At 32.7% G+C, this 15,954-nt stretch overlaps 2 protein-coding genes across 3 annotated transcripts; both read left to right on the top strand.

The window, feature by feature from the left end:
- Positions 1-6,376, top strand: LOC100797355 (uncharacterized). Of its 2 annotated transcripts, XM_006599481.4 has the most exons (9): positions 2-474; positions 1,444-1,538; positions 2,442-2,521; positions 2,741-2,782; positions 2,864-2,991; positions 3,251-3,326; positions 3,427-3,507; positions 4,714-4,892; positions 5,677-6,376. In XM_006599481.4, exons 1-9 carry the CDS (start codon positions 47-49, stop codon positions 6,173-6,175), a joined length of 1,608 nt encoding a protein of 535 aa, XP_006599544.1. In that variant the 5' UTR covers positions 2-46; the 3' UTR covers positions 6,176-6,376. The 2 variants fall into 2 exon arrangements, with proteins under 2 accessions (XP_003549017.1, XP_006599544.1); XM_003548969.5 differs by lacking the exon at positions 3,251-3,326 and having other exon boundaries at positions 1-474; positions 3,327-3,507.
- Positions 6,377-12,988: 6,612 nt separating this feature from the next.
- On the top strand, positions 12,989-14,913 carry LOC100796829 (probable WRKY transcription factor 27). Its single transcript, XM_003548968.5, has 3 exons — positions 12,989-13,769; positions 13,903-14,016; positions 14,189-14,913. The coding sequence occupies exons 1-3, from the start codon at positions 13,231-13,233 to the stop codon at positions 14,760-14,762; spliced, it is 1,227 nt and encodes a 408-aa protein (XP_003549016.1). The 5' UTR covers positions 12,989-13,230; the 3' UTR covers positions 14,763-14,913.
- Positions 14,914-15,954: the final 1,041 nt, after the last annotated feature.

The following is a 15,954-nucleotide window of genomic DNA, read 5'->3' as shown; positions in this document are numbered from 1 at the left end:
CCGGGTTTGATAACATTACAACTATTTGTTGCTACAATAAAATAAGATGAGTTCAACTCAATCCAAACCTTCATCCGTCAATGCCCGTGGCATGGCTCTGCCGTCCGAGCCTCACCGCCGTCGCCGCCACAACCACAACCACATCTCCACCTTCCTCCAATCCACCGCCTCCAACTTCGCCTCTCTCTTCAACCCCCCAAACCCTCCCTCCCTGACTCTCCCGCACCCGCCCACCTCCGTCTCCCTCCCTCTCTTCTTCGCGCCTCCGCTCTCCGGTTCCTCCACCGTGGACTCAGCCACTTCCAAGCCCGCCCATCCCCCAGCAAAGTCAGTCCGCATCGCGCGGCTTGGTGCCAATGGAAAAGGCGGCGGCGGGCCAGTCTTCTTGGGGGAGGTGTTCAGCTTGTGCGACCTCTCCGGAACGGGGCTCATTGCCGCTTCCAAGCACTTCGGCATTCCCTTCATTTCGGAAAGGTTCATCGCTCTTCTATTCCTAAGGGATTATAATTGTAATCTTTTTTTTTTTTTGGTTTCTTTTGAATTCTTGTGTTTTCAATTTTTGTTACAACAGCGATATCTTCTGTTTTCTGTTTTTAAATACAACAGGAGAAATATAAAAGTTCACCCCATTTTGGGGTGGATTTGATTGGTAGGAAGGGGAAAGAAAGATAGAGAGAAAAAGCGATGACAAAAGGAGAGAGAGAGATAGGAAGAAAATGAGGTAGAAATGAGATATAAGAGAAAGTGAATGCATGAATATAATTACTCTATTAAATAAAGTGAAAAAGTGGCATTTTTATAATTAAAGGTGAAAACATAGAATGGAATTAGAAAACTTTTTTTTGATATTGAAACAGTCTATATGCTTGGATTTGTATAAGTATTTGAAAGAACTTATTTACAGCTTATTTGAGTTTATCTTATGATACAACATACAAATATTTTTATAAGTATTTGGGAATGCTAATGAAAATGGAACTATGATATGTGCACAAGCTTATTTCAACAAGCTCGTTGGATTAACTGAAAACAGCATTCAACTTGTGTCAAAACAGTTTAATCATTTTTTCTCTCTTTGATTTAAAAACAATTTGTACATTAGTATTTATACGAAGTCACTTGTTCAATGAGAGATTAATTAAGTTATTTAGCCAAACCCAACCATATTTGATGGTTGAGTTTGGTTGCACTTAGTAATCTTAGTATCCGAGTGAGATGCTAAGAGTTTATGTGAGATTCCTGTGAGGTAATCTCTTACCAGTTTACCAAACACCAGACATCTTGCTCAGGCTTCAAAGAAGCTTGTGAGTTTCTGAACATTGCAAGGAATTTACACCTAAGATAAAGATAGTTGATTGAAATTGTTACTCATATAGATTAAGCTGTTAGTGGCCTTATTTTTTCTGAAAATGTGAATTTTCACCTACTATCTATCACCTGCAGAACCCCTGAGTGGCTGAAAAAAATATTTGCACCGATCACCAAGAGTGAGAGGAATGGTCCTGTATTTCGCTTTTTTATTGATCTAGAAGATGCAGGTTAGCTATATAAATATTCTGCTTTTCTCTAGTCCTTATATATGCTTGTAAGTTTTAGCCTTACCAATCCATTTGTGTCTTATCATTTGCTTCAAGGTTACTTTGATCAATATTCCTATATAGTCTTTTCTTTAAAACTTGATGATGACATGTATGTTTTTTACAGTATCTAAATATCATTTTTGTGTCCTTTAACTTATACCAAGGCTAACTAATTTTGCTTGCCTTTGAATGCTCATTAGTATTTTAAATAGAAAAAGACATTTCACAGAGTGAAATGAGGAACCTAAAGGTAGGGGTGAATAAGATATCCTCCACAACTAAGAAAAGTAGATACGACAAGGATAAGGAAAAAAATAAACTCAAGCATGCAACAAGGCTGCCCAATCTCTGCATATTCAGAAAAAGGCAACTAAAATTAAAGCTGCCATGTGCTGCACACCAAATAAAAGCCAAAAACAATAGCCAGTGGCAAAGGGGCACCTTCAAAGATGTTAGCATATGGGTCCAATCAAGTGCATCAAAGCGCCTCATATAATGCATACTAACCATAAAATTTCATCTTCCATATTTTTACCATACTTTTGTAGCAAACCAACAAAAGCTGTTCCAAAGTGGAAGGACAAATAAACCCAGAGCATATGCCCCAAGAATCCCAATAGGCTTTTGCCAAACAAATAGCCACCTGCAATTCAAATTAACTGGCCTACTGCATCTGATCAGGATCTGTACAAAAAAAATTCACTTGAACACAGTATATGTTTTGTACTTTTATTCATAATCCAAGTTATCTATGTTAGTTCCCTGCTTGTCCATGAATTTATTCTACTATCATTATTCTTTTGGCTAATGCTAATATCTGATCAATAATTACTTTTCACCTATTCTCTTTAATGGTATTAGTTTCATATGTTGAAAAGCTGAATATTCCAAGTTGCGTGGTGGGTGCCTTTCGTCTTGATCTAGCATATAAACAATTCAAGGTATTGCTTACATTTTCAATTGCTAATTTAAATGAGTTGTGCTGATTTAAGTATGCTCATTGATGGTTCTGTGTGCTTTGATAATGATTTGGTTGTTTAGATAAAGTAATGCATGCAGATGGATGTCCCCAATTATGGAATTTGATATTTTAATATTCTTTCTTACGTTTATATCTTTTGCTTAATTTATTTATAAATTGTACATTACATATCATGCAGGAAAAACCTCACTTGTTCCAGTTTGTTCCAAATGAGAAGCAGGTATTATTAGTTTTTCATTGTTGCATATCTTCTGGTTGTATTTGACTGCCTTCTTATTTATAATAAATACTTTCCCGCCAGGTCAAGGCAGCCAATAAACTGCTGAAGACAATATCAGAGCATGGTGACAAGAAAAAGGTTGATGGGGTGCCTGTGTTTGGTGCCCAGAACTTAGATATTGCAATAGCAACTACAGATGGTATTAAATGGTGTGTGTTGCTCATCTTCCTTGTTTCACGTGAATTATAGTTTTTTTCACAGAACATTTTTATATTTTGTTGATTTTAAATTTAATATCAGTCAAATAATTATTTTGGATTTTCTATGGATGGGTATCTCTCTTTTTCCTTAGAGTAGTAATTCAACAGGAATCTCTCTAATCTTGTTTCTTTTGCAATTTTAGGGACAGTTTTAACTTTTAATATAATTTCTTTTGTGATTTTTTTGGTTGGTTTTTCATATCCTCAGTAGTGGTAGTAAATTTTCTACCAAAGCATGGAAAGTGAATATATTATGCTTACATTATTGCTCTTTGTTCAATCAGGTACACTCCCTACTTCTTTGATAAAAACATGCTTGATAATATTCTTGAAGATGCTGTTGATCAACATTTCCATAACTTAATCCAAACTCGACACATGCAGCGGCGGCGGGATGTGGTTGATGACAACTTAGCTGCAGAAGTGATTGAGGAAATGAGCGATAGGTTAGGGGAGCCTCCAGAGGTATGATCAATTTCAAGTTCATGAAAGATTAATGAAGTACCTGGTAGAGAAAGAAACTTTACCTTTTCTAGTAGTATTGCAAAAAATCTCATGTTGAAGTTTTTTATATGAATCATTTATGACTAATTTGGAATTTATTTAAGCCTTAATGTCATTTTTGGTTCATTATGTTTCGCAGTTGTTTCACAACGTTAAATTTTAAAAGTTTCATTTTGATTCTTTATGTTTTCGAAATGTATCATTTTAGTCTTTTTTTCTATATTCCGTCAGAAACGTTAGTGTTCTATTAGCTTTTAAATTTTAAAAAAGGACCAACATGATACATTTTGAAAACATAAAGTACCAGAATAAAACTTTTAATACTTAATGTACCAAAGCAAAACCATTGCAAAACATAATGGATCAAAAGTGACATTAAGTCTTTATTTAAAATACAAATAAGTGATATGATAATGTTTTATGATATTAATGAAGTGGTTCTGAGAATCACAAGAAAATGGGATTGAATTACTAGTGAAAATATACAATTTTCTTAATACTTTATTCAAATGCAAACTTGAAAATATTGTATTGTTTGAAAAAAAGAGGTTATTAAGCTCAAAACAGTTTTTCTAAAATGATTTATAATAATTTGACAGTTTGTTCAGGAAATAATTTTAAACGAGTTTGTGTTCAGAAGCTTACGAGCTTAAACTTGGTAATGTGAGAGGGAAAGATACTGCACAACTACATCCTAGTTAAGTCTCGAGTCTATATTTGCATTGAGTTTTCTGATATCTCATAGATGATCTTCTGATGCTAGAGACAGTCTTCTGAAAATTTTATATTTATCCAGACTTCAAATCCAGTCTTTCTCAATGCATTCAAGCAAAACTATCAGTAACACAAATTTGAAAGTACTTGAAATGCAATATAGAAGGCTTGTCAATATCAAAATGGTATTCAGGATGGTCTCAAACTCAACAATTAAAGGCACCCAATATGATCTTTGTATATTTGATAAAAAAAAACTTGGCCTGAGATGACTCATATAACTAGTTCCTGAAAATAAAAATGGTGTGCTGTATGTTTCATTTCATTATTTTATTTGTTTAAAAGGGATGAACTACAGAACCAGAGGTATACATATTACATAACATAATCTGTATTCTCTAGTCCTATTTCTCTAAAATAATTGGATAATTTATTGTTGATTTTTCCTGACAGGTTCAGGAATTGCTAGACGAAATGGGCCACCCTAGTATACCATTAAGTGTTATTTCAAAAGCTGCAGGGCTTCAGTTTCAGTATACTGTCGACAAAGTATTACTGGGTAATAGGTGGTTGCGGAAAGCAACAGGCATACAACCAAAATTTCCATATATGGTTGACTCATTTGAGAGAAGGTATATGTTATGTTGCTTCAAGCCTTTGAAACTGAAATTTTCAACTCGTGAAATTTTAACCCCTGACCTTAGTCCACTGGTCTCCTAATCAAGTTTTTCATGCATTAAGAAAAAAATACCAGCAAACCTTGCCCAAGAATAATATTTGTTAATTCAGATAACTTTGGTTCGATAATCTGTTGGAAAGCATTCCATCCAAAACCTCTCCCTCCAATTTGGATGGAATGTTTTCCAACCGATTCTATTCAGTTGTATTTCTATTGTATTTTTAAGTTCAAAAAATCTTAACAATTGAACTAAGTGTCATTCTATTTCAATACATTCATTTTTTTCCATCAACCATAGCCTAAGTACTGGTGTTTGTTGTAATACCTTTCTGAATATCTGAAATAATGTGGAAGGTACCTAATTATGTATGTTTAGAATGCTCTAGTCGTTACACTTACTAAATTCTCCACTTCTTTTCCATGAATTTTAATTTTGTTAGCATTCGAATAGCTTGTGAAACTCTGATCTAATTTTGGTGAACTAGTTGACTCACCTTGTTAGTATATATGTGTTGGAAGCTTTGTTTGACAACTTAAATAAACTTTTCAAATGATCAGATTAATTTATAAATAAGCTCAAGCCATTGGAAATGTTTGATGCTTTATATTTCAATTTTAATATAATATGGTGGACAATATTGAATAGCACTTTTAAAGTTGGATATCTTGAGTAGTGTGTATTGTCTATAGAAATTCAATGATTTGTATTTTGTAACATTGTGTTTGTAATCCTGCAGAAGTGAAGCTTCTCTTCTGAGAGCTACAGAGTCAAGCAGCTGCCTTGAGAACTCTAAAGTGGAAGATGATAGGCAAATTTCTGAATGCTTAGACTCTTCTAATTGCAGTTTGGATGGTAATACTGAAGCAATCAAACAACCTAGTCCAAGCTTAAGTCTACCATTTGGTAATTGGTTTCATCACCTATGGCCGAAACAGTGTCGTGAAAAAGCAAGCTCATCTAGAAAAGGTGTAAATAAGGAAGAAATGAAACCAAGACCCATTCTTCCAAAAGTTACAATGGTTGGTCTCTCTACAGAAGAAGCAGGCCAAACGAGCAAAGCTAATTTAAAGAAGACAATGGACGATTTGACAAGAGAGTTGGAGAAGACAGAACTAGATATTATGACAGATGGTGGCAGTAAAGAGTGCAAAGTAGAAGATAGGGATCCACTATTTGTGGCAAATGGGGGAAATTACTATTCTAGTATGAGGAGAAAACCAGGATCTGGTCGCTAGTTTAGAGTAGGATCCAACTAAAACCTTTTTGTCACAGAATTTTTCATTTGCAGGTTGTTGCGGATATTTATTGATCTCCGAATAAGGTTCAGAATATCGGGTTATCTATTAACACTCATGTTATTTAGTGTTGGAGCTGGAAATAACCTCATTTGCGGTGTATACCGAAAGTGGATGAATAAAGCTTTAGATTATTATTTACGATCAATGTTGTAAATGATTATATATGTAATTCATCACTGATGCCCGTTTTGATTTTGCTTTGGGAAGTTTAATAAAACTGTGATACATAATGCTTAGTAACTATGCATAAACTTGATTCTGGGGAAAGAAAGTGTCATCACTTTTATCTATATTTATTATTGGTCATGGTTTTCTATATTTATATCAAAGCGCTAAATAAAATACTTTAAAGATGAAAAATAAAATAAATATATTTTTTTTAATGACTAAGACGAAAAAATATTTTACAAGAACAGAAACAAAAAAAAATATTAATTTATATTGATAAAAAATATATTTAAGCCTACCTACTTACAACCATTGAAAATGGTGCCTTGTACTCTAGTCACCTCTTGAGAGTTTGCGTATTTTAGATTTAGTAAAATTTGATCTCAATGAAATGTCACTATGTAATGATGTTAAATTAGAATTTTTAACTCAAGTATAGCTGTAATAAAAACCAAAGTATAAGGCATTATTTATTAATTTGACAATACATTGTAGTTTATAATTTTAAACTAACGTATAATAAATATACCTTTCCTTTAAAAAATCCACCTCTGGAAAATCTGGATTGTATAGGATATTAGTCAGCTTTTTAACAAGTTCAATAACTCCATCACCAGAAAGAATTATTCATAGGTTAATATATTAATTTCAATAGTGTTATTAATAGGTAAATTAGTCAATAGTAAACATGCAATTTATTCTGGCCAAAGAAAATAGGATCAAATCTGATTATCTGTGCATTCTGAATGACCAAAATTGGACAAAAATCCTTCTAGATATTCCAGAATTCTTTGAACATGTCTGCATACACATCAAATAAGACACATTCTATCTTTCCCCAACAATAATCAATGGTGAATGTTTTGAACAAAAAAATTAAACTTGAGAAGGATTTGTCATTTAAAATTTAAGAAAATAAATAATAACTTGAATGCTAAGTAGTCCTAGAAATATCAGAAATCATGCTAATCTTCTAAAATGTTAAAAAAATCTTCAAAATGGTTCCTGAATTATACTGAAAAACATCAACTTGGGTACTAATATGATGGATATTCAATACCTCAAAGATTACTTAAATAATTCTATTACTTTAGAGACCACTTGGTAGAGAAGATAATAGTTCAAAGATGAAATTGATGATTTATTCATTAAGATAGTCTTGCACTAAATCAGAAGAAATTATTGCATTGCATTGATTTACTAGCTATAGTGAAGGATGAATGTAACCAACCTGAAGTATCTTCACACATTTGCCTTCACCTTTGAATTGCCATCCATGGTATAGGCACTCGAGCCTTCCATCAATCAACTGGGGTTCTGATAACTTTGCTTACATGATCCAAACCAAACAAAAGATCAAATCCGGCAGCTTGAAAAATATGGAATCGGTATTGAACAGATACTAAGAATTAATGCAAGTTTACTTAGAAAAATAAATTAATAGCAGAAGTCAACATAAGTGACATATCATAAATTCAGGAGTAGCATGAAATCCTAATTATCAATCATAACCAGTGCTTTACTAATAGTTTCTTATTGTGAGTTGTGTTGATATGGAACGGAAGGTGTTGATTTTCTGATAAGAGAAAACATAGTGAAGTATTTATATCTACAACAACAACCACAGTAATCCCTACATTCACTAACTCTTCTCTCCTAACAGGAGCACTAATTCATGCAATTAAGGTACTGATTGAGACAAATTGAGCACAAAATTGATGGAATTAAGAAAGCAGAGAAAATGGATGAGGAAAAGTGATAAAATGTGTATTATTCCCAAGTACTACTTTCTAGTAACAGCCTGAAACGAATCACAAGAGTGCTCAGTGTCTACACTGATCTCTCCTCACTCTCTTAACAATCCAAACCTGAAACCTTTCTAAACTGGTAAGATCCCTCCTCTCTCAACCCCATTTTTTATTTTCAGACAACATGCCTTATTCAAACTATCTCACATTACTAACTCACTGATATGACTAATAAACGGATTACTAACTAACCTACTGTAACAAACTACTAATGGAGTTAGTTACCTAACACAAATCAACGTTTCTCTGATTCAATCAAATTGCATGTGATTTTAGCTTAAGTAGATTATTTATTCCTGGTGTCTGCTTAATCGGTTCTGAACAGAAGGCACTATAAAAGCAAACTCAAACTAAAAATTGTCTCTTAAAAAAGCAAACTCAAATAAACTACAAGTGTAAAGTTGAAACCGCCAGAGCCAGAAACCAAGAAGAATATTGTATCTACCTATGAGGGCATCGATCTTCATAACGTTAAAGCCCACCATTGCCTTCTTTGAACAACAACTATTGCTTATCAAACACTTTAAGACCAAAGGGTGCATCTTCAGAGTCTCCTAATGATTAAGGTAGCAATATTAACAACTAACATTTGTTAATAAAAATAAAATGAGTTAGGTACAAAGGGTACCACTCTTGTGTTCAATCGTAGTCTGCAACCTCCTCCTCATCTTTCAGCTCTTCCTCAGTAAAAGTAGAAGGTGAGGATTGGGAGAGAGTGCCAACATAGTTTGCTATAGCTAGCAGATAATCATGTCATGTCTATTATGTATGTGGTTAATTATAACTTAGGAGTACAAGGAATAGTATTTGTTGAAGGATGGTACGTAGTTTCTAAATAAATAGATTACATTTTATTGATCTCTAAATTCTTATTGCTGCGTCTTATGTAGTATTATTTGTTTTTAAAAAATATTGTTAGATATGATAAGAATAATGGTAAATAAAGATTATTAAAAAAAGAATAATTACTGTTTTTTAATATTGTAAAATAACCAAATTAAAAGATAAACTAAAACTCTTATGACGAGTATAGATTAATTGACATAAAATTTTTATATTAAGTTAACCACCATTTTTTGCTTCAGTTTTGAATATTTAGTTATGTTTGAATCTCAAACCTATTGAACATACTCATATACTCTTGTCGAACTTGAACCAAACACAAAGTTAATTATACAATCTTTCTTCCTTCAGTTAAACTTTGAAATTGACTCAGATTCAATGTAACTTATATTAATTCTCAGTAACACGACATCTAGTTAAATCTAAATCTAATTAATTTTAAAATGAAATCATTTTAAATTAACAAACACAATCGTTAATGTTGGTTATAAATTGTAGAATGCAAATCATTGTAAAAATAAAATGAAATAAATTTTTCTATAAGTTAAAATTACCCGGCTGAACATCAAGAAAATAAAAGGTGAGAAAAGAATAAAATAAATTCCTTCCATAAGCTAATATTAATTTATACATAATTTAAAATGAGATATAACTTCTATAAATTAACTTAAAGATTAGATAATTTTAATTTATAGATTTTTTAAAATTTTATTATTTTTATAAATATTTTTAAGGAAATTTATACAAATAGCATAGTAATAATAATTAATTGGTGACTCAAAAAAGTAAATAATGTATACTTTTACAATGTCAAGGGTTAACTTGGATTTGGAGGAAATAATTGACGGGGATAATATATAATTAAAGAGAAAAAAATATTAAATCACAATTTATCTTTTACAATAAATTTATTAATTTTTATGATAAATAAACAATATTGTAAATTTTTACACTATGCGTATCCATTAAAACCATTAATATCTAATATTAGTATCATAAGAGGACATTCACTTTAAAAGTGTACTGAATCTCATAACCACGTGGGAAAAATGCATGACGTTATGCATACAAACTTACAAATTAATATACACGTACACAAATATTCTTTTATGCATTTTGTTTTTGCATCACACTTTTATGCATCTTACCACACATCAAAGATCCTTTATAAATTAAATTAAGTGATATCAGCGAAATATGCAAACGATTTTATCCTCCACTACTACTCAAATTTTATCTTACTTTATTGAAGTCAATAACCTAAGAAGGATTGAACGAAAAGCTACTGAATCATACATAATCACTTTTCAATTCTTTTACTACTCAAGTGGGTTTTGTCAATTGTCACAAGACAGAATGATACTGAAATAAAGTGAGAGAGCCCCGGGTTTTGTATGCTATTCCAATGGCAAGCCAACCAAATTCAAATGGAATGAAGAACTATCCTTGAAATATCTCATTCTTCTACAACAACAAAAATGAATTTTGGACCCCTCCCACGATTAAGGGTATAAGTTAATGGGTTTGCATCAGATAAGATAGTGGTGGTCGCATATATTTACACAACACTTTTTACACATTTAGTTAGCTTCCTTGATGCACCAACTCTGCTTCATGTCCTTAATATCTTTTTTTTAAATCATTACCTTTATCAATGAAGAACTTTCTGCATGCCCTGTAAATCACATAGATATATAAAAAAGTTTGATCAACTCCTCTCAAAATCATCAAATTAAAGATGCCATAAAAATTGTCAACCCATATTCCCATAGTGCTTTCTAGTGACATTGATACGGATCCGGAGGAGGAATTTTGTTTTTTTTCTTTCCCAAAGGAACCTACCTGTTAGCATTTTTGTAACCCAAGTCATCCACTTAAGTCTCATGAGGAAAATCACGTTGGTAAGAAATATGAACTTCTTAATGAGTGTTTATTTCGGCACCACATATCCATGTCGTAATTTAATTTTGTGTCAAACTCTAAATAAATACCCATAAACAACACCTACCTAATTGCTTCAGTTAAACTTTGGAATTGACTTAGATTCAATACATTTTTTAATTTAGTAACACGACATCTATTTAAATGTAAATCAAATTTAAATATGAAATCATTTTAAATTAACACAAATCATTAAAATTGTTATGACGTTATTGATATTCAAACATTTTTTGCTAATGTAAGTTAATTTTTTCTGGGCTCTTCTTTTTAAAATTTCGTGACACAATGCACGCGTATCCCCTTTTGTTTCTGGAGGTATATTGTTCTTTTAATTCCTCCCCTATCCCCCACCTTTCTGCTTTTACTTCTTTATTCCATGCACGATGAATATTAAAATATTTATGAGAATGATTCTATTCTTTTGTTAAAAGTATATTACAAACCACTTAAGTAGTCTGATTCTTTCCCAGATTTAGCTTGATTTTCCTTTTAAAAACAATATTAATTTCTTTTCAACCAGAACACTTGAAAAGGTTGTTTATATCTTTCTACTACGTTGTCGTCATCGACAATCATGCATTATTGGTTTCAATACACACGAATACTCTCTACAAATTCAAAACAACTTTCCTTTTTATCCACAAAGTTGCTAAAACAGAATTATATATGTTTCATATGTTACAGAAAAAGAAGCATAAAGCAATAATAATTCGACTGTCAAGTGTTAACTATTTGTTGTGTAACATAATTTGATTTCGTCCTAAAAAACAATTACATTTCTAATATTTTTTTCTTCAGTTTTTTTAATTCCTATTTTTTTTAATTATTCAGCCTGATTATTTTTATCTGTTGGCTTTTTTAATTATTCAATTTTCTGGTTTGTGCAACTTGTTTTTTTTTTTTTTAATTATGCTTAATTCTAAACTAGACTAAAACCTAATCTAGGCTCCTTAGTCCCGATCGAGTATATAAGTATAACTGTAATAATCAAACAAAATTTTATCATCTTCATATATTTATAGAAAAGAAAGATAATAATTTTAGTTTGAACATTTGCATCATCATGAAAAATACATGTAATCTCTAAAAAATTATTAATCTTTTATTCATAATTCAATATCAAACGCAACATAGTGCAGATTTGTGACACTTATATTACTTTACATCATTATTGTTTAGCAACTAGTTCTATAAGATAAGATTAATAAAAGAAAATTACCAAGTATATGAATTTAAACTACTTTACCTCAGGTATTTGTTTGGTAATGATGCCAAAATAAAATCTTCCACCCCGTAATGAAAAATTTTAATATAAAAATCTGTTACCGTTACCGACTTAAAATTTAAAATACACATTTTTTATGACATTAAATAGCCAAACTTCTAGGAAAATTAAATACTCTTCCATATTTTGACACAATCTCATTTATGATGTAAAAAGTAATATAATGAAATTCATGTTTACATTAATTAATTGGATGAACGAAAATAAGAAATTAAGCTTAGTAGTATTAAGTTTTATTTATTTATATTTTGTTCACAAAACCCGAAACACAACATAGGGGTAGAGTGTGCCCCAGTTTGTAGGGCAAACCATACAGAAACATGGCAGTGTCACACTGCAACACTGCTATAAGTTTCCTGGTTTACGCACACTATCCAATCAGAACACGAGTATGGTTCAGGCAACATGCTTGTGGGGGCTAACACAACAAAACAAGGGCATCTAACTAAGGAAGCATCGGAATCATCGTCCTTATTACGTTGCAGCCACCTTAGGTAGGGTCCCCCCTTTGACATAATAGCATAGTCAATCAAAAAGGTAACCAAAGTGCTTTTGTCCTTTTTTAGTTTCAGAAAATTAAAATCTCTCAAACAATAAACTCCTAAATCCAAGAGAGGGAATTAAATATACCAAAACAAAATGCTCTCTCACTAGAAGTTCATTTTTCCCAGTATAAATAATTAAGAATTGGCCAACTGAGTCAGTGCTCCACCACAACATCATTCTCTCTCTCTCTCTCTTACAAGTTTTTTGGTTCATCCAAAAAGTCAGCGCCATCCTTTGTGCCTCTAATCTCACCCTCTGTCTCAGTCTTAATTTGCTCTCTGCCAGTTGTCTCCATCGCTCGGGCATAGCAGAAACTGAAGCTCCACCAATTACAACTGAGATTTTCTTCTGCAAGAATTTCTAGATATATATACCTACAAACCAATTATTCTCTCTCAAAAATGACTCATGAAGATTGGGATCTCTTTGCCATAGTTAGAAGTTGCAAAGCTGCTACCTTTACTGCCACCACAAACACTGAAACCCCACCCACCCCCGCCCCCAACACTACCTCATGCTTGGATTTGAGCCAAGAAAATGGCTCATTCTCTTTTCCCAATCTTGTGCAACCAACAACGAATGGGTTCCAAGAGCTTCAACATCAACAATTGGTAATAAACTTCAACCCCACCAACACCACGAGCACCACTTCTAGCACTAGCACTATCACTAGTGGTCTTGGCATCAATCCCAACTCCACTTTTTCTGAGGTTGCGGGATTCATTGGACAACAGCAAGGTTACCACCACCATCTCCTTCCTGCTCCCACAAATCACACCTCCATTGGAACACCCACCACTACTGGTTTTGACAGATTCCAACACCACCAACAACAGCAACTCCAAAGCCCAGAACAAAACCAACCACCCCTTCAAGCACCCCAAACAAGTCCCATCCTTTCACCAACCACACAACCACAAACACCCAGATCAAGAAAAAGGTAAATAATCACTTCAATTCCCATTTACAAACACACTTTATTCAATTTCATTACATTAACAAAAAAAACTCGAACTTTTCCCATACATAAAACCCCTACATTTTACATCAATATCCATTTTTTTTTTCTACAGAAAAAGCCATCAGAAGAAAATGGTGTGCCATGTAACAGCAGACAATCTGTCATCAGACTTGTGGGCATGGCGAAAATATGGGCAAAAACCCATCAAAGGCTCTCCATATCCAAGGTAAATAAATAAATAATCAAGCACATGTAATTATGCAAAACATTCCCTCATAGTCTCATCACCTTCACAGTAACATATCCATAACATTACACTATTGAATTTCACTCTCATCACGAGAAATTCATTCAGAATACTAAATCCACAACATTACTTTGAACTGTAATTTCTATAGGAACTATTACAGATGCAGTAGCTGCAAAGGCTGCGTCGCGAGAAAGCAAGTAGAACGAAGCACAACCGAACCCAACACGTTCATCGTGACCTACACCGGCGACCACAAACACGCGAAACCTGTTCAGCGGAACTCCCTCGCGGGAAGCACTAGAACCAAACCATCCACGACCCGTTTATCCGAACCCAATGAATCCGTGACTTGCCCAAAAAGAGAAAACGCGTGTTCTTCAAATTCCGAGCTTTCTCCCATGTTGTCAGTTTCCGACACGCCGAAAAACGAGGAAACGGTCTCGGCCGGTGAACCCGATTGCCCTGACATGGAAATTGAGCCCTCCGAAAACGACGACGACGACGTTTTGATACCCAACACGGGTGCCATGTCCGACGCTGTTCTCTTGGGCTTGACCAATGTTGACCGCGACGGCGTTTCGACGCTTGGAATTGATCAGAAAAACACTTCCGGGTCGTGCCAGTCTTATCCGGAACCCGACCCGTTTTCAAAACCCGGTTTATATTCTTCAGCCCTTGGCCCCGCAAAACTCGCCGACCTTCTTGATGACTGTAATTTGTAAGTTCTATAATTCTTTTATAGATCTAATTATATAGTTTTAGTTTCTAATTACAGTTTAAGTTTTAGTAAATATGTATAAATATTTATGTTTGTATTCTACTTTTTTTGTTAGAACTCAACCTTATAATAATGGGATAATGATATTTTTTAAATATAAACTGTCATATGATAAATTTATTTAATTTTATAATAATTATTTAAAAATATATTTATCTTAATATTCCAATATAGTCGATAGTGGATATAAATTAAATGCAATCTTTATCACATTAATTATTTAATAAAATTTTTATCATCTATTATAAATATTTGATAGTAGGAATTTATTTCTTTTATGGTATGTCGTTCTATACTAAAATAGCGTTTTTAAAAAACTCATTATTTGAAAAAGAGAAATTTTATTAACTTATGCGGTTGTTGTCTTGCTGACTATGTCAAAGTTTAAAATCTACACATCATTATCGACATGACACCAAGTACAATGTCAAAACTACCAAATTCATTAAGCATGCAATACAAAGTTTGAGTATTTTATTTATAGTATTCTTATAAGGGAAACTGATAAATAAAATAATTATTTCATTACTATATTTATATTTTTAATAGAGAAAAAGGTCATGCGCAAAAGAAAATGTAAGAATTATTTTATAAAAAAACTTTTGAAAATGAATATGAAATCTCAAATTTTGGAATACACAAGTGGGGTGTGTCATGTGTGGACCGAATGTAAAGAAAGTTTCTGAACTTGCCGTCTCCGGCTGTGATGCCTTTATCACGAGATAGAAACTCTGATTTTATTTTATGTTTTATGTAGTATTTAATTTGTCTTGTACCCTACTAGCAGTTGGCACCGAGGTCAAACATTTTTTTTTCTTAGCAGGATGAGCTGGTCAACTATATTTTATTGTGTGTTCTCATCATTTCAATTATTGAGCAAATAAATTAATGTCGCCATTTAAAGCGGGAAAAGAAACATCTATATTCATGGATTTAGTATTGTTTTGGGCAAGTAATTAACTGGGGGAGTGATACAATGGAGGAGGTAAAATGAAGTTTGCGACTATGGTGGTGCAATGCTAGTGTTGATGGACTTGGTAATGAAAGAGTTTAGTGATGATAATAATAAAGATAAATGAGATAATTATACTAGCGATAATGATAATGGTAATATGATGATGGTGGTGATAATATAT

The sequence above is a fragment of the Glycine max genome, chromosome 16 (genome assembly GCF_000004515.6).
Source record: "Glycine max cultivar Williams 82 chromosome 16, Glycine_max_v4.0, whole genome shotgun sequence".
In the NCBI taxonomy this organism is placed as follows: domain Eukaryota; kingdom Viridiplantae; phylum Streptophyta; class Magnoliopsida; order Fabales; family Fabaceae; genus Glycine; species Glycine max.
The sequence above is the reverse complement of the archived record's forward strand: the minus strand, read 5'-3'. Positions and strand labels throughout refer to the sequence as shown.

Bases quoted from the DNA above. Each gene is read 5' to 3' on its own strand.
- LOC100797355 (XM_003548969.5), top strand. From the start codon at position 47: ATGAGTTCAACTCAATCCAAACCTTCATCCGTCAATGCCCGTGGCATG. The intron at 1,539-2,441 runs GTTAGCTATATA...TAATGGTATTAG, and splicing joins TATTGATCTAGAAGATGCAG to TTTCATATGTTGAAAAGCTG. The intron at 2,783-2,863 runs GTATTATTAGTT...CTTTCCCGCCAG, and splicing joins TTGTTCCAAATGAGAAGCAG to GTCAAGGCAGCCAATAAACT.
- LOC100796829 (XM_003548968.5), top strand. From the start codon at position 13,231: ATGACTCATGAAGATTGGGATCTCTTTGCCATAGTTAGAAGTTGCAAA. The intron at 13,770-13,902 runs GTAAATAATCAC...TTTTTTCTACAG, and splicing joins ACACCCAGATCAAGAAAAAG to AAAAAGCCATCAGAAGAAAA. The intron at 14,017-14,188 runs GTAAATAAATAA...TAATTTCTATAG, and splicing joins AAAGGCTCTCCATATCCAAG to GAACTATTACAGATGCAGTA.